The sequence below is a fragment of the Solanum verrucosum genome, unplaced genomic scaffold (genome assembly GCF_900185275.1).
Source record: "Solanum verrucosum unplaced genomic scaffold, falcon-dt-bn FXZP01000041.1, whole genome shotgun sequence".
Taxonomy (NCBI): Eukaryota; Viridiplantae; Streptophyta; class Magnoliopsida; order Solanales; family Solanaceae; genus Solanum; species Solanum verrucosum.
The window spans coordinates 1,054,939-1,077,341 of NW_026020250.1; the positions used below are offsets into that span (position 1 = coordinate 1,054,939).

The 22,403-nt window shown below is 37.7% G+C and overlaps 1 protein-coding gene across 3 annotated transcripts in view; it reads right to left on the bottom strand.

Annotated features, from left to right (window-relative positions):
- LOC125833069 (uncharacterized) overlaps positions 1-22,403 on the bottom strand; it is a 1,066,246-nt gene that overhangs the window by 1,032,186 nt on the left and 11,657 nt on the right. For 2 of the 3 annotated variants that reach the window (XM_049512224.1, XM_049512225.1), the window contains exons 5-9: positions 22,203-22,263; positions 20,096-20,177; positions 6,903-6,958; positions 4,816-4,879; positions 4,632-4,706 (exon numbers count right to left, since the gene is read on the bottom strand). In XM_049512224.1, coding sequence (XP_049368181.1) covers positions 4,643-4,706; positions 4,816-4,879; positions 6,903-6,958; positions 20,096-20,177; positions 22,203-22,263 — 327 coding nt within the window. In that variant the 3' untranslated portion in view covers positions 4,632-4,642. Of the gene's footprint in view, positions 1-4,381; positions 4,707-4,815; positions 4,880-6,902; positions 6,959-20,095; positions 20,178-22,202; positions 22,264-22,403 lie in introns of those variants that run through there. The other variant, XM_049512226.1, reaches the window with a different exon arrangement.

A 22,403-nucleotide genomic window follows, 5' to 3' on the forward strand; every position in this document is an offset into this window, starting at 1 on the left:
AGCCATCTTATCCATCTATTATCAATCCCCATTTACCTCAAGATAGTAAGTAAGTGTTAGACCCCTAATCTAAGTCACTCAGTTAAATGGAAGCACATACAAGGTTTTAAAGCATGTTGATCTTGTCCTTTCATAAGCCAAGGAAACAAACATGCCAAGCTAAGTTGACGACAAACTGTTGACAAAGTTAAGGTGTGCGTAATGGCACCAAGGCCTGATTCTGAAGTGGCAAGCAAGGATCGAGGACTTGAAGGCAAGGCAACATGGTGAGGACTTGACGAGGTGAAGGCTTAACAATGTCATGTGGGCATAACATTGATATTCAAAGATATGAAAAGGGCAAACAACAAGCAAAGCTAAGGCTGTAATGCAAAGAACATGGTTTTGTACATTGGCGTGGCAGCATTGAGTGGGAGCAGTACAAGGTTGAAAAGACTAAGTAAGGTTGTGGTATGCATGTGTGCTGCTCGACTTGAAAACATGAAAAGTTAAATCTGTCCGACGGTTACAAAGCACATGACTGACGGTTACAGAAAGTGCAACATTATTCTATTTCAGCCGAGGTTTGGTTTTAGCACCTTGTTTGAATTATTTTAAATATTCCAAGTAGTTGTGGGTTGTCAACTATATAGGATAGGATCAGGCTAAGGCAAACAAGTGTTTCCGTCCTTTTACGCCACTTGTCGGTAGTTGGCTGCACATAAAATTATAAATGTGCAGGATGTCTTATGGTGGAATTTTGGGTTGGTTGTTCTAAGTATTGGGGAATACTAAATAGAGTGACTAATCTAAGTATAAAGTCTAGGGTGATCTTATAGTGCCAAGTCTGGTACAAATCTAAGTGTTCTTGTATTCATTTTAATTAATACGAGTTGAGAATTGAGTTTTCCGTAAAGATTGTTTTATTCTCTTTTCCTATATTTCTTGGTTATCTTTTATATTGGTGCCTACTATTTTATGCTTCCTAAAAAAATGTCCAACTGTTAGTCTCAAAATGTTGTTGCATATATTTCGAGTTAAAACCCAAACAGTCCTAAATTTGGCTAAGTATTGGAAGGCTGACGTCAACAGGGTTGTTGGCTGCCAAAGTTGGTTAAATAACTAATTAGTGTTCAAAGATCAAACCCCTTACAATTGGTATCAGAGCGTCATGTTTCTAGGAATCGAAAGATGGTGACGAATGTTGCATTACGTGAACATATACGTGGAATTGAAGCTTTTATTGGCATGACTGATGACCGGCTTGATGACCCAAACTTAGTGGATCTGATCACGTAGTTCTATGGAATGAAAATTGAGTTTGAAAATTTTCGTTCAAAAATGGATTTATATCGGGCTGACATTGAAGAGAAACTAATGGAGAGCCTGAGTTTTCGTGAGGCAACGTCATTAAAATTTGACGGCATGATGAAGGATAATAAAGCCCTTCGAATTGAAGTTGACAAAGTGTTGAAGGAAAAAGAAATCCTTTACGCCGAACTGTCCATCTTGTGTTTGGCTATTACTACTTCTAGACCAATTCGTGGGGAGTCTTCTAAGGTGAAAATTCCTGAGCCTAAGGCATTTGGGGGCACAAGGAGTGCCAAGAAACTCAAAAACTTCTTATGGGATAGACAAGGTTTCAATCACTACTATGTATCTAGTAGATGATGCAAAATTGTGGTGGCGTACAAGAATGGTTGAACAAGTGAGTGTTGAGCATCCTAAGATTGATTCGTGGGAACTTCTGGAAAAAGAGTTGAAGGATCAATTCTTCCCTCACAATGCAGGCTGGATTGCTAGGAACCATTTGAAGACACTAAGGCAAACCAGATCTATTAGAGACTATGTCAAAGAATTTTCTTCTTTAATTCTGGCTATTATCAACATGTCCGAGGAGGATAAGTTGCATAATTTCCTTTATGGATTACAAAAATGGGCACATAATGAACTTTGAAGGCAAAGCATTAAAGATCTTCCTAGTGTAATTGTGGGGACAGATGCCTTCGCAGATTTTCATTTGGGACGAGATGATGCGGAAAATTCTTCTGTTTCTTCTAAGTCTAAAGGAAAAGACAGAACGAAGGATTGAAAGAGAAAGGAAAGCGATCCTAATGTTAAGGACAAGGACAAGGATAAGGAAAAATAAGAGGTTGGACCGTCCAAAGGCAAAGAAAAAGCTAAGTTTAATGGATGTTTCATTTGTGATGGACCATACATGGCAAGGAACTGTTCAAAATGGACAAAGATTGTCAATTGTTTGTTAGCTGAGACTGATGATGCCGAACCATATAAAGAACCAGTAGTGTGTATTAATCTTGTAAGTGTTTTGTTAGCCAAAAACGATGTTGTTGTATCTCAATTTATTTTATCGAGGGCGATGAATCGAACTGGTGGGGGTGGTTTGTTAGATCCCTGATCTAAGTCACTCAGTTAAATAGAAGCATGGACAAGGTTTTAAAGCATGTTGACCTTGTCACTTGCGTAAGGCAAGGAAACAAACATGCAAGGCCAAGTTGGCGACAGACTGTTGACAAAGCTAAGGTGTGCGTAATGGCACCAAGGCCTGATTCCGAAGTGACAAGTGAGGACCAAGGACTTGAAAGCAGGGCAACTTGGTGAGGACTTGACAAGGTAAAGGCTTAGCAATGTCATGTGGGCATGACATTAATATTCAAATATATGACAAGGGCAAAGGGCATTGATGCCAACGTGGGATAAAGAAATGACATGGTTTTGGACATTGGTGTGGCAACATTGAGTGGGAGCAATGCAAGACTGAAAAGACTAAGTGAGGTTGTGGTATGCATGTGTGCAGCTCAACCAAGAGACAAGCAAAGCCAAATCTGTCCGGCGGTTACAAAGCACATGACTGACGGTTACAAAAAGTGCAGGCTTGGTTTCGGCACCTTGTCTGAATTATTTTTAATATCCCAAGTAGTTGTGGGTTGTCAACTACATAGGATAGGATTAGGCTAAGGCCAACATGTGTTTCCTTCCTTTTACGCCATATGTCGGTAGTTGGCTACACATAGAATTATAAATGTGCAGGCTGCCTTATGGTGAAATTTCGGGTTGGTTGTTTTAAGTATTATGGAATACTAAATAGAGTGACTAATCAGATCTTATAGTGCCAAGGCTGGTACAAATTTAAGTGTTCATGTATTCACTTTAATTAATATGAGTTGGAAATTGTGTTTTCCGTAAAATTGATTGTCTTATTCTCTTTTCCTAGATTGCTTGGTTATCTTCTATGTTGTTGCCTACTGTTTTATGTTGCCTAAAAAATGTCCAAGTGTTAGTCTCAAAACGTTGTTGTCTATATTTTGAGTTAAAACCAAAATAATCCTAAATTTGACTAAGTGTAGGAAGGCTGACGTCGACAAGGTTGTTGGCAGCCGAAGTGGGTTAAATCAGTGAACTAATTAGTTTTCAAAGATCGAACCCCTTACAATACTTGGCCAACTTATTTGTTGAAAGTCTTCTCAATTTCTAGCTTCATTAGCAATCTTGATTCTCTACTCTTCATTTCCAATTTAGAGCCTCATTAGCAATGATGGCTGCCTGTAATATTTATTTTTCTCTTCCAAATGCATTTTGACTTCCAGTCACCAATTTCTCAATCACTGTTTTGAGCTTGTTTGCCAAAAGCGTTGATGCTATCTTGTAAATGCTGTTAATTATGTTGATTGGTCTGTAGTCTTCAAGTTCAATTGCCCCTTCTTTTTAAGAATAAAGGATATGAAAGTGGCATTGGCAAATTTGACCATGGAACAATGTTTATGATAGTGTTTCAAAGCTTTGATGATCTGATACTTGATAATCTCCAAAGGCCATAGTGAATCCATCCAACTCCGATGCTAATAACTGAGAAGATTTATTCCTCTTCAAACTCCCTTTCCATCCAAGTATTTTCTGCTTCAGAGATTCTAGCTAAATTCTCAAATCTAGTTGATTGACATTTGTCTCCATGGTTAATTTTCTATATACAGATGTTGATACAAGTCCAAAATTTCCTTGATCTCTCTTTTGTTCTCAATTATGTGCTCCCCTATTTTTAGCTTATCAATACAATTGTACCTTTAGCATTAGCTACACTCTGAATGTTCATGTCCCCATCCTTAAGCCATAGACACGTTGCCTTTTGTCTCCATGAAACCTCAATCTTTGCTAATTGTTGTTTGTAAATGTGTCTTTAGAAGATTGTTCTAGAAGAGTGAGGTCATTCAAAGCCTGGCTTCTTTGTTCTTCCAACTTCCCAAATACCTCCTTATTCCATGTAGAGATATCCTTCTTTTTAGATACTTCATAGAGATATTCTACTATATTAGTAATATAAATCGTAAGTACATCACACTTACGAGGTTTGGCATTTGGCAACTCATTCAAAAATAATAGAAAATAGACTAAAATATAACAAATGCTTTTCTGCCACCCTTTTGGTGACTAAACAAACGTGTATCAGAAATTTGGAAAGCAAAACGCAGATGGCAAAACAAATACAGACAGCTAAGGGAAACTCAAGCAGCAGCTTCTATTACTTCCAGAATCTATCTTCTATATAATTTTCCCCTAACAAATGCCGTAAACTTGTACACCTAATCCTTCCATCGTCTAACTCAAATCGGAATGTTACTTGTCTATAACTAAAATAAAACTTCTATCATTCAACTTTTGCCACTACTACGCCAGGGATGCTGGTCTCAGCAACAGTCTCCCTTACAAACCTGCAAGGAAACACACAAGTTATACTAAGCCTGCCTCCAACAATTAACACTACTGCCTTGTGGATACAGAAAGACAGACAGCAGCTATTAAGAGGAAGAGGAGAAATACTTTTCCAACTTATCTCGAGATGACTGCAAAGTGTAGACAGCCAGGATGAAGGAAAGCACAACCCCTACATGCATCCATAGCAATACATTAATTTAATTAAAGGGAAAATTGTATGAAATAGTAAACTATTAATTCAATTCAAATTAAATGCTATAGCCATAGTTTATTTTAATTGTAATTCGCAGCAAACATCCCCTTTTTTTGCCACCTGATTCGGTATACAATTAGCTATTTTCGGTATATAATTAGTCATTTTATACATTTCGGTATAAAATGCATTTGTGTATGTATAAAGCGAGAGAAGAGTGTATATACAAATACATATATTTTCATCATATACACTTATAATTATACAAATACAGATCTTATTATACAAATTACAATGTAAAATAAATTTATACAATACTAAACAATTTAAATAAAATTGGATGTTTGTAGCGAATTATACAAATCAAAAGCTCTATAGCAAACATAAAATTTGCTACGGAGTGCAATTATGCAAACTATAGTTATAACATACAAATATAATTTTTATGTTTGCTATATGTGAAAGTTACTCATTAATTAAATAAGATAACAACCTAACTGGAAGTATTGAGGTGTCAACTGAATATTCCCTAAATATACATTAGACCTTTGTTGCTCATATCCTTCAAAATTATTGCCGCTTCAGTGTTGATCTGACGGGTCAACCTAGCTTGAGTGCACTGAAAATGGGTGTGGGTGTAGGAGTGGGCACTCGGTACTTTGGTTAAGTATTTCAATTTTCTGTTTCTCTATGGCATATACCAAAGTAAGTTCGGTTCGGTCGATTCTCCTCGTTCTGTTTCAGTTCAATTCTCGGTATGGACCTGATGCTAGGCTATTTTCTGCTTACCAATGGGCTATTTGACTTTTAAGTGACTAAACAATGTATACAAGTTAAATTCATATAAAAATACTCTAAAGAACAAAGCTTCACATGAGTAACATCTACATTTCTATTTGTAATGTCCTTCTTTTCTTAAAATTTTGTTTTCAAGGAACATATTAGTCATATTGCTCTTTTCTAGTTCTTCCAGAAGATTTCATTATGCTCAAGTCTAGCCTCCACTTCTTTTATGCAAACTAATTATCTCCAAACTTCTGAAACCTGCATTACAACCGGAATGGACTAAAAAAGAAGCTAAAGGCCAACATGTTTTGCCAAGGCAAACAAATGTAACAATTAACAACAGTAGCACAAACTGGAAAATTGGGATTAGATATTAGGCTTTGCTGGTTTGGGCTCATAAGTCATAACATATAAAATATATAATTATATAATAAAATAGTTTGATGTTTCGGTTTAACCGAAATACCAAGACTCTAAAACCATAAGCAGAACCATAGATCGAACTTCTAAAATATTAAAAGCGAAACCAGATTAATGAATGCTTTGACTACCTACGTGGGATCTGCACTGGATCTAGTCAACCTAACTTGAGTGCTTTGACTACACCTATGGCCAAGAAATATTGTTGATTGGGTATTTGGTTTGATTTTTAGTTTATGTCATATATATATACATATTCACATAAAGTCCTAGAACACTTTTCTATCAAGTGTTTTACTAAGCTTTTTTAATTATTTTAGCTTTTTTAATAAGGAATTACTATAGCTTTAATCTAGTAACTTCAACTAATTGTAGAAATGTATACTTACGTGGCGTCGTAATTGACTGTCATATTAATACTCATACCCATAACAGTATCCTAAGGATTAAGTGATGACGAATCTAACTTCAAGCCCATATGCATTAGACCATAGCCCATTGAACATATAAAAGATGTTATTAACTTCTTTTGTTTTTGATAAATAAAAGTGCTATTAACTTCTATATACCTCATTAAAGATTAACAGCTAGTACATACAAATCTTGGTTCCCAAAAGAGAATGATGTCTGACCAATTAAGTCAGGAAGCATAATGCTAGTAACAAAACAAGAATTGACACAGTGCTACATGCAATAGAATTAAATTGAAGCTTATGAAATTCAGAGAAGCCCTTTAGCTTACTTTATCAGAAAAAAAAGAAAAGAGAAGCCCTTCAGCTTAGCATGAATTTACCTGACCCAAAGAGAACATAAAATCCCGACGCCACATCTATCTCCGACTGCTCTTCCCTTAAATTAATGAAAACTTATTGTCAGCAAAAATATAATCAGAATAAAGAAAAAGTAAAACCGAAAGTTGAAAGATAAATTGTTCGCAGAAAAAATACTCCCAGGCACAGCTCCCAAGGGGAACCTGTCCTAGGTTCTCTCTCTTACTTCGTTTGATCCTTTTCCGGCAACTCCTATCGGAATTAGTTTTTTTTTACCATGGGGGACAAAATTATTTACTTTGCGGTGGAATTTTAATCATACGATCTCTTAGTATGGGTGACAGGGTATGCTTTTTCATTTCCAGTGATAAGTCTTTTGAAATAAATGATATCAGTGAAGGTTCTTTTAGGTGGTTCTTGTTCAAGGAGTTCAGTAGTCGGTTTGTCAGTAAGATTAAGATCGACGAAGTCATTTTAAGATGGGTATGCAGTGTTATGAGATTAGCTTCCAAAGGTGTTGGGGACCTTTATAGAAGATGGGGCAGGCTTAAGGAGGGGGATCTGTTCAGAGTTTATCAGAACTTCAACTCTTATGGGAGATTTCTTCGAGTAGAAACATTGAGGGGCCAAAGAAAATCAGCTATTATCATCCCAGAGATGGATTACAATGTAGGGTGGAGTGATTTAGCCGACAAAATTATCAGATCTTTGGGTGAGCCAGTTAACCCAGTTCTCCGGAAGTTTGTCACCCCAGGGAAATCTTTCATGGATGCTGCAAATATCCAGAAATGGCCAGTCATAAGCTCTCAAGTCTCATTCTGAATTGGAGAATCTACAGGAATACTTGCAGTGTTGCTTAGTTGGAACCTTCAATGACCCTTTCAGCTCGAGTCCAAATCCAACAGTCATCCATCAGTGGTTCCTGAAAAGGTGGAAGATGACGGCAGGGTTGCGTGTCTTACAGCTCACACATAACCAGATGATGTTCGAGTTTCCATCTAGGCAAGAAGCGGAGAGGATAATAATGGGGGAATGGTTTTGGAATGGGAGAAGATTTTCACTTGAGTGGTGGTCTCCAGAATCAGGGACAGATAACTCTAAAAAAGAATTAGTAGCAAATCAGAGGTGGATTAGGGCTTTTGGCATCCCGCTTCACGCATGGTCGGAAAAGTCGCTGAAATTTATCGGGGACTGTTGTGGTGGTTATATCGGTGCAGATGAGGACACAAAGAAGAGAAATCATATTCTCTGGGCTCGGATTTGTATTCCAGCAGTAGCACGAGAACCTCCACACAAAATTGATTTGAGAGTAGGCGGCAAAATTTATGAAATATCCATTATTGCTGATGCCTTCTCGAAAATCTCAGTTGCCGGTGATTCTGATGAACAGGGTTTTAACCAGCGGTCCAAACAAGTTTGTGTCTCGAAAACTGAGCAGTCTATCAATTCAAATTTGAAATCTGCTGATGTCCCTAGGGTTGGGCCCAAAAAACCTAAGACAACCTTGGGCCAACTTAAAGCAAAGGCCCAATTGCAGCAGAAGACTCCAGACCAAGTTTATGTTTTTCAGAATGAGCAGCCTATTGATTCAAATCTCAAATCAGCTGAGGACCCTAGGGTTGGGCCTAAAAATTCTAAGACAACTTTGGGCCAACTTAAGGCAAAGGCCCAGTTGCAGCAAAAGACTTCAGACCATCTTTATTATTCAAGGAGGAAAAAGGGGAACTTGCATCTCAATAAAAAGAAGGAGATATTAAAGGAGTGGAAGGCTATTAGGCCAGCCCAAGCCCAATCTATAGTGGCAGAGACACAAAAGCTTTCGGAACGACAGTCGAATGCTATGTTGTCTCAAAAGCCATTGTTGGCTCCCCTAACGCAAACTGATTCTCTTGATGAGTGGAAGGGAGACGCAGACGACGAAGCCGAATGCATGCGACCTCTATCTCTTCTCTCTCTTCCTCCTATCCACTCTGTTTTCTCTATTGGGTATTCTCAAGATTCAGGTTTCTCTTCCCCAATTAGTAGCGACACTTTGTCACTACCCTGGTCTGGTGACAGCTTGGAGGAACAGGTTATTTCACACCCGACAGTTATCGAAACCTCCCATTGGACCAAGATGGTGATGACTAAAGCTTGTAAAGCCTTTGGGGTCAATTCAGTGGGGTTTAAGCACGAAATCTTCGATATGATACTGCGAATGGAACAAAAGAGGAAGTTACAGTTGCAGAAATCAAAGGGGAAAGAGCAACATCAAAGGAAAAGGGTGAGATTGTGGCCAAGAAGTTGCAGTGAACAATTAATTATGAGAATGGAGAAGGGTCAAGTAGGGGCAGGTTCCACAAGGCTTTCTCGGAATGAAAGCAAAAATTATCAGTTGGAATATAAGGGGCTTAATGATATAAGCAAAAGAAGCACCATCAAGCTACTTATTCAAAAATGGAAGCCTGACATCTTGTGTTTACAGGAAACAAAAACAGAGTGTTGTTCTGTGGCAATAGCAAGACATATTTGGGGATCAAGATGGGTCGAATGGGTTGAATTGAAAGCAAGTGGTACCAGGGGTGGCATTATTATTTTGTGGGACAAAAGACAATGGAAATGCTTAGACTCTTACCAAGGGCAGCATACTCTTTCGGCCATGTGGGAGGGTTTGCAGGTGGACTTCAGATTCTGTTTCTCTGAGGTGTATGGACCTCACTCAACTCCAGAAAGGTTTGACCTATGGGATGAGTTGGCTGCTGTCAGAGGCATTTGGGATGGATGTTGGGTCATAGGTGGTGACTTTAATGTATGTAGATATGAACATGAGAGGTACAATTGTATAAGGAGATCCCAGGACATGAAGGACTTCTCTGAATTTATTCAAGACATGGGTCTTATTGATCTCCCCTTGCATGGTGCAACTTATACATGGACAAGGGGAGAGGATTTTCTGCAGGCTTCCAGAATTGATAGGTTCTTAATTTCCGCTGAATGGAATGAATTCTTTGGAGTTGTGAAGCAGGTGGCCCTGCCAAGGGTTCTCTCTGACCACAGTCCCTTAGCCCTAGAGAGTGGCGATTGGACTTCTGATCCTTCCTACTTCAAATTCGAGAACATGTGGCTGCAGCATGAAGGTTTTCATGATATGGTCAAAAATTGGTGGCAAGGTTATATAGTAAATGGCTCTCCAGACTTTATACTCTCCCAGAAATTAAATTTTTTGAAGAAAGACCTTGTTACCTGGAACAAGGAGGTCTTTGGTAAGCTAAATTCCAGAATCAGTAAAGCCATGGATGATCTTCTGCTGACAGAACAAGCAACTGAAGGAAGGGTTCGGTCTCAAGTTGAAAAGAACAAAATATTGCAATTACAACTAGAGATTCAACAATTAGCAAAGGCAGAGGAAACCTCTTGGAGACAAAAATCGCGGTGTCTATGGTTAAAAGAGGGGGATAGGAATACAAAATACTTTCAAAGAATAGCCAACTCCCACAGGAGATACAACCACATTGACAGATTGCAGGTAGGAGATCACCTCATTGAAGGAAAAGAGCAGGTGAAAGAGGTTATTCTTGACTTCTACCAAGAGTTATACTCTGAAAACGAATCATGGAGGCCTACTGCTTCTTTTGAGGGCCTGGGCAGTTTGAGTTCTGAAGAGAAGAATGCTTTGGAGCAGGCCTTTGAAGAAGAAGAAATATTGAATGCAATCAACTCATGTGCCCCAGACAAGAGTCCAGGGCCAGATGGCTTCTCTATGGGGTTTTATCAGAAGTGCTGGGGAATTATCAAGCAAGATATTTTGGGTGCGCTCAATCACTTTCACAACAATTGCCACATGGTGAAATCTTTTAATGCCTCTTTTATTGCACTTATCCCTAAAAAGAAAGGTGCGATAGAACTTAAGGATTTTAGGCCTATCAGTCTTATTGGTAGTGTGTATAAAATTTTGGCCAAAGTGCTCTCAGAAAGGCTAAAGAAGGTGATTGGGAATCTAGTCTCTGGTTTTCAGAATGCTTTTGTTCAGGGAAGGCAAATCACTGATGCAACACTTATTGCCAATGAAGTTCTAGATTGGAAGCAGAAAAGTGGTACTCCAGGACTGCTTTTTAAACTTGATGTTGAGAAGGCGTTTGATAAATTGAGTTGGTCCTTCCTTATTTCAATCTTAAGGCAAATGGGATTTGGAGAGAGATGGATTCGGTGGATCAAGTATAACTTCTCCACCATAAAGTATTCTGTACTAGTGAATAGAAGTCCTGTAGGTTTTTTCTCTCCCGGTAGAGGCATCAGACAAGGGGATCCCTTATCACCCTTCCTTTTTATTCTGGCTATGGAGGGTTTGAGTAGGATGTTGGAGAAGGCTAAACAACTTCAATGGATAGAAGGCTTTGAGGTGGGCAATGGTTATGGTCCACCAGTCTCGATCTCACATCTTTTATTTGCTGATGACACCTTGGTTTTCTGTGGAGCTAAGAAATCTCAAGTGCAATATCTTAGCCTCACCCTTATGATCTTTGAAGCATTGTCAGGTCTCCACATCAACATGTCCAAGAGCACTATATACCCTGTAAATGAGGTCCCTGATCTGGAAGATATGGCAGCTATCATGTGTTGCGCTATTGGCTCCTTTCCCACCACTTACTTGGGTATGCCTTTGGGTGCTATGAATAGATCATCTCAAGTTTGGAATGTGATTGTGGAAAAGTTTGAGAGAAGGTTAGCCTCCTGGCAACAACAATACCTCTCTCTAGGGGGGAGATTAACACTCATCAATAGTGTATTGGACAGCATTCCCACCTATTTTATGTCCTTACTCCTTATGCCAGCTAAGGTGAAACAGCGACTTGACAAAATCAGGAGAGACTTTCTCTGGGAAGGCAACAACAAGGACCACAAAATTCACCTTGTTAAATGGGCCAAAGTCACTTTGCCAAAACAATATGGAGGATTGGGGATAAAAGACTTGGCCTTACATAACAAGTGTTTGCTATTGAAGTGGCACTGGAGATACAATCAAGAGGCGGCTGGCTTGTGGAAGGAAGTGATTCAAGCAAAGTATGGTAGTGATAGTTATTGGTGCTCTAATAAAGTCAGTACCTCTTATGGCACGGGGGTCTGGAGAGATATAAGGAAACTGTGGGAAAAATTCTTCAGTGATGCCTCACTTATGGTGGGAAATGGGGAACATATTCAGTTTTGGAAAGATATTTGGCTAGGAGACACTCCTCTAATGAATGTTTTTCCAAGCATTTTCCAGATTGCATCTCATCCAGACTCAACCATCTCGCAGTACAGGGAAGACAATGTGTGGAATCTGATCCTAAGGAGAAATCTTAATGACTGGGAGTTGGAAGAGGTTTTTAGCCTTATGGCCACCATTCAGACTAGTGCAATCAACAGTCAACGCAGGGACAAACTTATCTGGAGACATAGCAGGGATGGATCCTACACAGTTAAAGCATGCTACCTTCAACAAAGCTCCAAGAAGACTGTAATTGATCAATGGCCATGGAAATTAATCTGGAGAACTAAGTTGCCACCTAAAGTTATTTGTTTCAGTTGGATTACTCTAAAAGACTCTTGCTTGACTCAGAATAATCTCATGAGGAGGAAATTCCAAATAGTCAACAGATGCTACATGTGCTTGTGCAACTCAGAATCTATTAATCACTTGTTCCTTCATTGCACAGTTGCAACAGGCCTATGGAACATGTTCTTCTCACTTTTTGGACTCACTTGGGTCATGCCAAGATCATCGAGAGAGGCTTTTGTGTGTTGGAGTTCTTGGAAAGTTGGGAAGTCCGTCAAGCATATCTGGTCTTTGGTTCCAGCCTGTATTTTGTGGTGCTTATGGACGGAGAGGAACAAAAGATGTTTTGATGGCACCCCAACTCCCATCTTTACCTTTAAAGCAAGATGTTTGATTACTCTTTTTGGTTGGGTTAATCTCTCTCCTGTACTTAGTGTCGATTCTTTCCTAGAATTTATCAGCTCCATAGATCTCTGCTGTTAGCTGTTTAGATAGCTTTTTTTGCCTTTTTGGGAGCTGATATTTCTTTCTTTTTTAATCTGTGCATCTGCTTGATGCTTTGTTAATGACATTCTTCTTACTTCATCAAAAAAAAAAAAGATAAATTGTTCGCAGAAATTTAAAAGATCAAATAAGTTGACTTATTAGCTAGAGAAGTTGCCAAAGGGATTATTAACTTATATAATACAGATAATGATAAAATCAACACCAATAATCCAAAGTTTCTTAGCATAAAAAGAAGCTGTTAATTAAGCCAAAACATTGTCCTATCACAGTTGCTCATATCATCATCTTTCAAACAACATGATAAAAGGAAGCTTTAGCAGCAAAAGCAAGACAACCACAGTTTGATCTCTGCTGTAAAGGAAGGAGCATTTCCGTGTGGTTTATGCATTTGTTAAAAACAAACTTTTACAGACGCAACCCACCAAAAGAAAGGTAACGACACAAGAACAGGAAGCACCCAAAGTAAAAATTAGCACATTCTCGTCAGATTAGGAGACTCAATCAGTGAATTTGATATCAAAACATTGTTATCAAAGGCGCGTTTTAAGCGCGCTTAAGCTCTGAAGCGAGGCTCAAAACGTGTTGAGAGCTTCGCCTCGCTTTATGTGCGCTTCAGTGTCGTCATCAAGGTTCTAAGGCAAACTTTTCCTTGCAAATGAGCCTCTTATGAAGAAGTGACACTAAACAATTGATATTTCACTTTATCATAATTTTTTTTTCAATTTCTTTGGTCATATATTTGTCATGTTTATAATTATTAGTCTTGGACTAAACATATATATTTGTATTTTTTCCTCCCTTTGCGCCTTTTTTCATCAAAGCCCACGCTTTATTTGCGCTTTGCGCTTAAAGCCCCCACGGACCTTAGAGCCTTTTTGCGCTTTTCGCTTTTGATAACATTGTATCAAAATCCCTGTAAATTATAAGTTTCTTATTTATATTCCCATTGTGAGGTAGTAGTATATTCCCAGGCATTGTCACAGAGCCTGACAAACCAGTTTGGAGACTGCATAGCAGAGGGGTTTTTACAGTTAAGACATGTTATTGGGAGAGGAATACCAATCATCTTTTGACAACAGTTTGGCCCTGGAATTAATCTGGAAAATTAAGGTTTCTTTAAAAGTTGCATGTTTCACTTGGTTGGTAATTAGAAGAGCTTGTCTCACCCACGAAGTGCTACAAAGAAGAGGTATACAGATCTGTTCAAAGTGCTACATGTGCAGACAGAAGACTGAAGTAAATGGTCATTTGTTTCTGCATTGCAAGATAGCTACAGATCTGTGGAACATGTTTGTTTGTATACTCGGGGTTAACTGGACAATGCCCAGAACCACTTTTGAGGTCCTAACACACTGGCAAGGAATCGGAAAGAGAGGATCAAAAGAAGACTGGTGGAAAAATATCCCTGCTTGCATATGGTGGACACTATGGAAGGAAAGGAATGGGAGATGTTATGAAGGAAAGGTTAGCAGCCCACAGGAGATCAAGATGAGATGTCTTAGTCTTTTGTATTTTTGGTGTAAGCAAAATTTAGTGGGGGAAGTAGATAGCCTTGTGGAGTTTAAAAGCCAATTGTAAATTTAGTTGTCTTTTTGGATTTGAGTATGATGGCACCCCCTGGGGGTTTTGTAAATCCCACCTCATCGATTTTGATGAGTTCTTTTGTGTGAATACAAAGTTAACTATTTCAAAAAAAAAGAAGGTAGTAGTAGTAGTAGTACATTGTTTTTGATGAAAATTATATTATTCTCTGCCATTTTATTGGCCCAGGACGCTTTGTTGCAGAAAGAACCATGGATGATTCTGTTGAACCTTTTTTTGAGAAATGGTAAGGTTGAACCTTCTTAGATCTAGTTCAATACATTGAATGAAGCCATCAAATCGGAGTTCCGAAGTAGCACTCATTGCATTCTGAACTGCAATCCTCTAATTAGGACCACAACCTCCAACTGAACCTGGATAATCTCTGACTGCACCAAACTGCAAAACACCTTTGACAATAAGGTCCAGAAAGAAGAATAATGGAGACTAATCTATTATTCCCGACATACGACACTGTAAATTTCCTCATGTCAGTAGGCTCTCGCTTTCACCACCTGTGTACTCCAACCATGCTGTTAGTTTCTAAATCATCCACTAACCACCGTTTCCATCCTCCTGCTTTACACACCAACTATCCAAGCTACAACTATAATGGACTAGTAAAAAATATTCAATTTTTTTAATGGAGCATATGAAAAATCACATTCTTAGGGTCCACAGAAATGACAAACTGATCATCCAACAGATGAGTAATTTTCCTATAAAGAGAAAATCCTAAATAGAACCTACTTTCAGTGTTGTGGGTGATTCAGAATATTGTATCTAATCAGATAATGTATATAAGTATTGCTAAGAAGTCCCACATCGGTAGAGGGATGGGAATTTGGTTTCCTTATATGGACTTGGACAAACCTCTCCTCATGAGCTAGCTTTTGGGGACGAGTTAGGTCCAGATGCCACATCTTAACATGGTATTAGAGCCAGACCCATCCCAATTTATTGCTCATCGATGTTGGGGCCCCATTTAGAAGTGTTCACACTCCAGTTGAGGTCTGGGCATGCGGGGGAGTGTTAAGAAGTCTCATATCGGTAGAGGGATGAGAACTTGGTCACCTTATATATGGACTTGGACAAATCTCTCCTCATGAACTAGCTTTTGGGGTTGAGTTAGACACAGGTGCCATTGCCATATCTTAACAGGTACATTTATAGGTTGCGGTTTTGTAGAGATTAATAAGATTCTATTACCTTAGTCAGAATTCTCTCAACAGGTAATTATACCAATTATTGTTGAGTTATGGAATATACGACCATGGCATCAGAGCGTTGTCAAAAGTGAGATTAATATCTTGACGGAGTTGGAAATGTGCCTTCGCTGGGAAGACAGGGGAAACTAACAGTCACCTATTCTTACATTGTACTTTCACAGCACAAATATGGTCCATGTTTCTCAACTTTTTAGAAGTGAAATGGACTATGCCTGAACATACAGCTGATTTACTTAGTTGTTGGATCAGGAGAGGAGGTAGCAAGAGGCAGAAGACCTGGTGGAATTTGATTCCACATTGCATTTGGTGGACAGTTCGGAAGGAGAGGAATAGTAGGAATTTTGAAGATATATCCAATTCCATTCACAAGGTTAAATGGAATTGCATTGTATCTCTATATTTTTGGTGTAAAGAGATAGGATTAGAGGATTCAGATCAACTTTTAGAATTCATTAGGATCCTTGCAAGTGGAAGGTGATTGAGATGTGGAAGGTGACTGTCCCTACCAAACCAGGATGACGCACCAACCAACAACTTACAACAACCAACACTCCGGTGGCAGGAGTAGATATGCGTGAGGCTCACGCACCAGCAGAATTTTTGCGGCAAATCTGTCTGACGGTGCATGGTGGCGTTCGACTCGGCATTTTTTCAGTCTTTGTTTCATTCCTGAGTTTGCCTCTTCGTTTCTGCCCAAGCTGTGGAGGTTCTCTGACCAACCAACCCCAGTTGTCCCTATTTTTGCTCGATCAGACCTGGTTAGATCATTCCTTTTGCTTCATTTTTTCTTTCTGTTCCTCAGATGTTTGAGTGTTGTGCTCAATTGGAAGTTCTTTGGGTCTGACTACTTATCTGACGTGTTAGAGTGGACTTTTGTTTTTCCTTTGGGTAATATTCTCTGATTTACTGATTGGTCATATCCCTGTGAAATTTTGCTGGGTCTTTCTCCCGCGGCTGATACTTTTATCTGTGTTAGGGGTACTCTTTGGTGAAGTTTTTGATATTCTCATTCTGTTGCGAGAAGTTCCTTTTTTTCAGATTGAGAAAATGATTTGAGAAAAAGGGAGGAAGAAATAAGAATGATGGTGTTCTCGTTTTGGTAGATGAGTTTGCAAAATTCTTTTGTATTTTTTTTTCCGACTATTGTCTTCTTCAAGATCTTATATGACAAAGAAAATTATTGGTCAAGGACATGTATGATGTATCTGATGGTATCTACATCCTTATTGAATGGGTGCCTCGATTGGTTACTTGATCTAGTGTCACATCACCATTTGAAGCACATTGTCTGTTAGAGCATCCTTCTCTCCTAGTTGAAGAAACTTTGTCCTCAGTTTCATGTTGTTTCTTCATTGGATTGTGAATTGTGAAAATTTGCAAAACATCATAGTAGCTCGTTAAGCACAAGGGTTACAAACAAGTTGAGTTTATTTTTGAGTTAGTTGATTATGATGTTTGGGAACTATGTCCTATTGTGTCCAAAGGTAGGTAGAAGAATTTGCTACCTTTATGGATGATTTTTTTTTTGGATGAGGTGAGTTTACTTTATAAGGAACCAATCTGAAGTATTTTTCCATTTGTGGCTTTTGTACAAAGTTAAAATCTAATTTAATACTATTGTGCGCATACTAAGGGCCTATTTGGCCATGTGAGATGAAATCATATAAGATGAAGTTCAAGATTTGTTTGGACATGCAATTTGGATTTTTTAAGATGTATTTTTTGCTCATAAATATAAAAATCCCATAAGTTGTGAAAACTATCAAGATTGCCCCAATTATTTATATAATCTTACCGACTAAGCAAAAATTCATAACAAAAGTATAATACACTATTACAAAGCTATTCTAAGAAAATTACAACATTTATTAATCGAACTTTTTTTGATGACCGTGGTGTCTGGGCCAACTTTTGCAGACCTCGACTAATTCCACGGGATACCTACCACCTCCCACTAGCAACAGGTAACATGTAACTCTATCCACCAAGGCAAGGACAAATGAAAAGAATCAATTGGCATTTTTTGTCACTGTTGGAAATTGAACCTAAGACCTCATGGCTCTCAACCACTTCATTAACCACTAGGCCACACCATTGAACACTTCATTAACAACATTTATTGATCGAACTTTAATTCAATAAAAGAATAAAATGACATGAATTGTAATGTACTACCCTTTAATATAAGTTGTTTGTTGGTCAATATCATTAATAACTAGATCTTCATGTTAATATTCGTGAATATTTCATCATTCTTTTGGTATTCTTGCAAGAAATTATGTAGATATAAAATAGTGGATTTTTTTTACAAAATACAAAATTGTGGGTCAATTTTTATATTTGAAAAATGTGAAATCGGGATATGAAATTCTCAAATCAAGCTTTTAGGAAAATTCGGGATTTTATCTCATGATTTGAAATCATGAGATGATATTGCATGTCCAAACACCTACTAAGAAGTGATAACACTAATGAGTACAAGGCTACAAGCCACTGAGAATGGGATTATCCACCGTCTCATGTTGATATAGCCTCTCAAAATGGAGTGTAATGAAAATGGAGTTATGGAGAGGAAGAATAGTCATCTATTTGAGACAACTCAGGCAATATTGTTCCAAACGAAAGCTCCTAAACAGTTTCAGGCTGACGTAGTTTCTACAACTTGTTTTCTGATTAATTGCATGCCATCTGGCATGCTTGCTTTGGAATCTCTTACAATGTTCTCCTTTCAAACAAGTCATTATTTGTTGTGGAGCCAAGGGAGTTAGGAAACACATGTTATGTTCGAGATGACTGACTATCTATTACGAAGTTGGACCCGACGGCCTTGAAGTGTGTTTTCCTGGGCTAGTCCCGTCTTTAGAAGGGACATCATTGTTACTCTCTATCACTTGATAGATATTTGGTGTCAACTTATGCGGTATTTACAACTCCTATTAGCATGAACCGACTATTGATACATGTCCTACATCAATTCTTTCATCATTGAATCCTCCTTAAGAAAATCTTTACCTCTCTCTTTCTCTTCACAAAGTACAAGTTGGTGCAAATCCACATATTCTATTATTGATTGTATTTCTTAGGACCACTTATCTCCTACATTTAGTTCTGTGATCCCTCTCTAGATCCTATCTTTGCACCTTAAAGTCTAAAACAATGAAGGAAGCCTTGAAACATCCTGGATGGTATAATGCTATGCTTGGGATACATGCTTTAGATGAAAATCACACATGGAATTTGGTGGATTAACCCAAAGGAGAAAAGCAATGGGATGTACAAGTGGGTCTTCGCAATCAAAGTTAATCTGGATGGCTTTGTGGCAAGGAAAGATCTGCGGCTAAAAGATTTGCTTAGCCTTATGGGGTGGATAATCTCAACTATGACTCGAGCTAATATTGCTTTTGTAGTAAGTGTTGTTAGTCAATTCATGACCTCACCTATGATCAAACATTGGAAAGCTTTGGAATAGATTCTATGTTACTTAAAAGTAGCTTTGGGACTTGGCAAATTGTATAGCAATCACGGTGATACTCGTGTTTGTTTTGCGAATTTCGGTTGGGCTGGATCCAGCATAGATAGAAGACCCACTACAGACTATTGTGTCTTTGTTGGAAGGAACCTGGTATTACGGAGGAGTAAGAAGCAAAGTGTTGTACTTCAATCAAGTGCGAAATCCAAGTACAAAGCTATGGCTAAGTCCACATGTGAAAAATGTGGATATATCACCTTTTAGATGAAGTTAGTTTGAAACATTTATCACGAACAAAAATTGGTGTAACAACCAGGCTGCTCTATACATTCTTTTAATTTAGTGAATCACGAAAGAACTAATTTCGTACTAAATATATTGAAGTTGTGTGTTACTTTATCCGCGAGAAAATTCAGGAGAATCTGGTCTCCACTGGCTACGTTAAGACAGGAGAACAATTGAGTGATATATTTACAAAGGCCTTAAATGGGAATGTAGTTGAATATCTTTGTATCAAGTTGGGCATGAGTAACATCTATACTCCAAAATTGAGGAGATAGTTTTATCAAATATTGTATCTAGTTGGATATTGTATATAAGTAAATATAAGCTATAGTTTAGTACGGATTTTATTACCTTAGTTAATGCTCCTCTTTAAAGTAGACACCTAAATACCAAGTACAGCTTGCAACAATCTATCTTCCAAGACATGACGATTCTTTCACGACCTGGGGCGTTAATTTACCTACTATACATTTATACTACTTATTGTTGAGTAATAATAGGATGTAAGAAATTCCTCCAATACTTGTCAAACAATCACAGGGTAGAATCATCCAGTTTATCAAGAGGCTATTCACACTTGTTGCCAAAAAGGTAAGCTATGCTAGGAAGATTAATTTAAGAGAAAGTTACCATGTATATCTAGCAAGCACGTGCTTTGGCCAGTGTTGAGGATCCCAAAAGTGTTTGCCTATATCAGGATGAAGTTCAATATCTGTCCACAAATACATCAGATCCTATTATATCAGTAAAAATTAAATCATTGACAAGGAGAAAATAGAATGTTTAGCACACCAAGTTTGCTAGAACATCATGATAAAGCAATCAACCAATAAAAGAGAATACGAGGAAGTGAAGATGGAAGTTCTTTAGCGTGTCCTCAGCCTATTAACTAGTTGAAGGCCACTAGAGGAGAAGTTCTTCATCTTGCATTCAGTATCCTTATGTGAGAAATTGGGGGGGAAAAACAAGCAACTTTTCAGTTCTCTTGGACATAAGTTGATATGTTCTTATTTAGGCAAAAGGTTTCCATTTTGGTCAACTAAGATTCTCGAAATAAATGGCTCATGACTAGGACGAAACAAAAGTGAAAAGATAGTGATGTGAGAATAAATTACTTGATTATTCCCCCAACCAAATATGTTGGTGTTTATATAGTATTTACGAGTAATCCCAAAAAAAGAAAAAGAAGTGTGCAAGTACTCCAAAAAAGGGAAGAAAGTACTTCCTAATTCCTATGTCTATATACCAATTATAAGGATTCTAAAACTTGCCCATTCATGTCATATGAATAATTTGCTCATTATTAACACTCCTGAAAGTTAGAGCTTACATATCATATGCTCCTAGTTTGCCAAAACATACTCAATTCTGGAGCCATGAAGTAATTCTGTAAGATATCTAATAATTGTTGTTGTATCTGCTAACTCGTCATTTGAGTTGACGAAACCTGTCACAGTGCACCTCGATTCGATCTTTTGTTTTATAAAATGACAATCTTCGTTCTTTAATAAAACAAAGGATTTGAAGCAATATATTTTGCAGCTCTGACACCATGTAAAAGAATGAAGAAAAGAAGAGATATCGGGAATGAATTACTTGATTATTCCCTCAAACATGTTGGGGTTTAAATAGTATTCACAAGTAATCTTAACAAGGAAAGGAAAGTAATTCATATTTCTAATTACACAACCATAAGGACCCTGATAGCCGGCTGGACCAAGCTTCTTCAAAGCCAAATATGCTTTTTTTCAGAGTTGAGATGTTGGGCAAGCTTTTAGGATAAGAAAAAAGTGTTTTTGAGAAGCTTAAAAAAGTGGTTTCTCCCCAAAAGTACTTTTTTTTTTAAAAATAGACATAAAAAGACTTTTTAAAAGTTTGGCCAACACTACTTGTTGCTCGAAAGTGTTTTCTAAATTGAATAATTGATTAGCCAAACAGAAACTGTTTTTCACCAAAAGTACTTTTCAAAGAAAAAACACTTTCCAAAATAAGCCGATTTTAGAAGCTTGGTCAAACATGCTATAAACCTTTCTAATATATATATATATATATATATATATATATATATATAGGAATAAGATCTTTCCATATTAATAATTTCCTAATTCTTAACAATCTTAAAGAACTCAACCGTGCGTAAGTAGGAGATACAAGCAAAAACATTCACACGATAGAGTAGCACCTTAAGGTCAAATTTCTGCTCACTTGTGGAGCCACCAAATACTATGATGGACAAGTTTACGTTATTATGTTGGGTGTACGAAAAGAAGGGTAACATTTGCATTGTCAAAATATTAAAATGATAGAATTTGCATTGTCAACAAAAGTTGAGCAACTTAAATTGCGCACCATATATACTTCTAATGTTATAGAAGCAACTTTTTTTTTGAATTTTCAGTTTTACTTATTTGTTAAACAAAAATCAATCTTATCTAGAATATATGGTATTTTTTTATATAAACAAGAATAAGACACGTGTCAAGAAACCAGTTGATCAGATAAGAGTGAAATAATCTACCAAAACTATATTATGTAAGGCATTTTCATCAAGCATATCAAAGAAGTCAGTCTTTTTCATCCCATTCTAATAATTATCTTCCACGTGTTCAATACGCATCATTGTACTTGGGGATGGAGCTGGGGAGAGAAGAGTCCGCATTTACTAATATTACTGGCAAATTGTATTGCACTTTTCTATTGGCATGCTACAAAGAACTTGAGAGGAAAGAACACATACAGTGATGAGGCATATCAATGACCTTAGCAGTAACACCAAGCAAATCACCTCCAGAATATCTCTGTAATAAATGAAAAATCCATTCAGTGCAGACAATACTAGGGGAACATGGAAGTAAATAAGGGGCTAAAGGGGTAGATAAATGGTCAAGATGATTGCGAGAAAACATCTATGAGCTAAGACCTACTTTCTACTCAAATA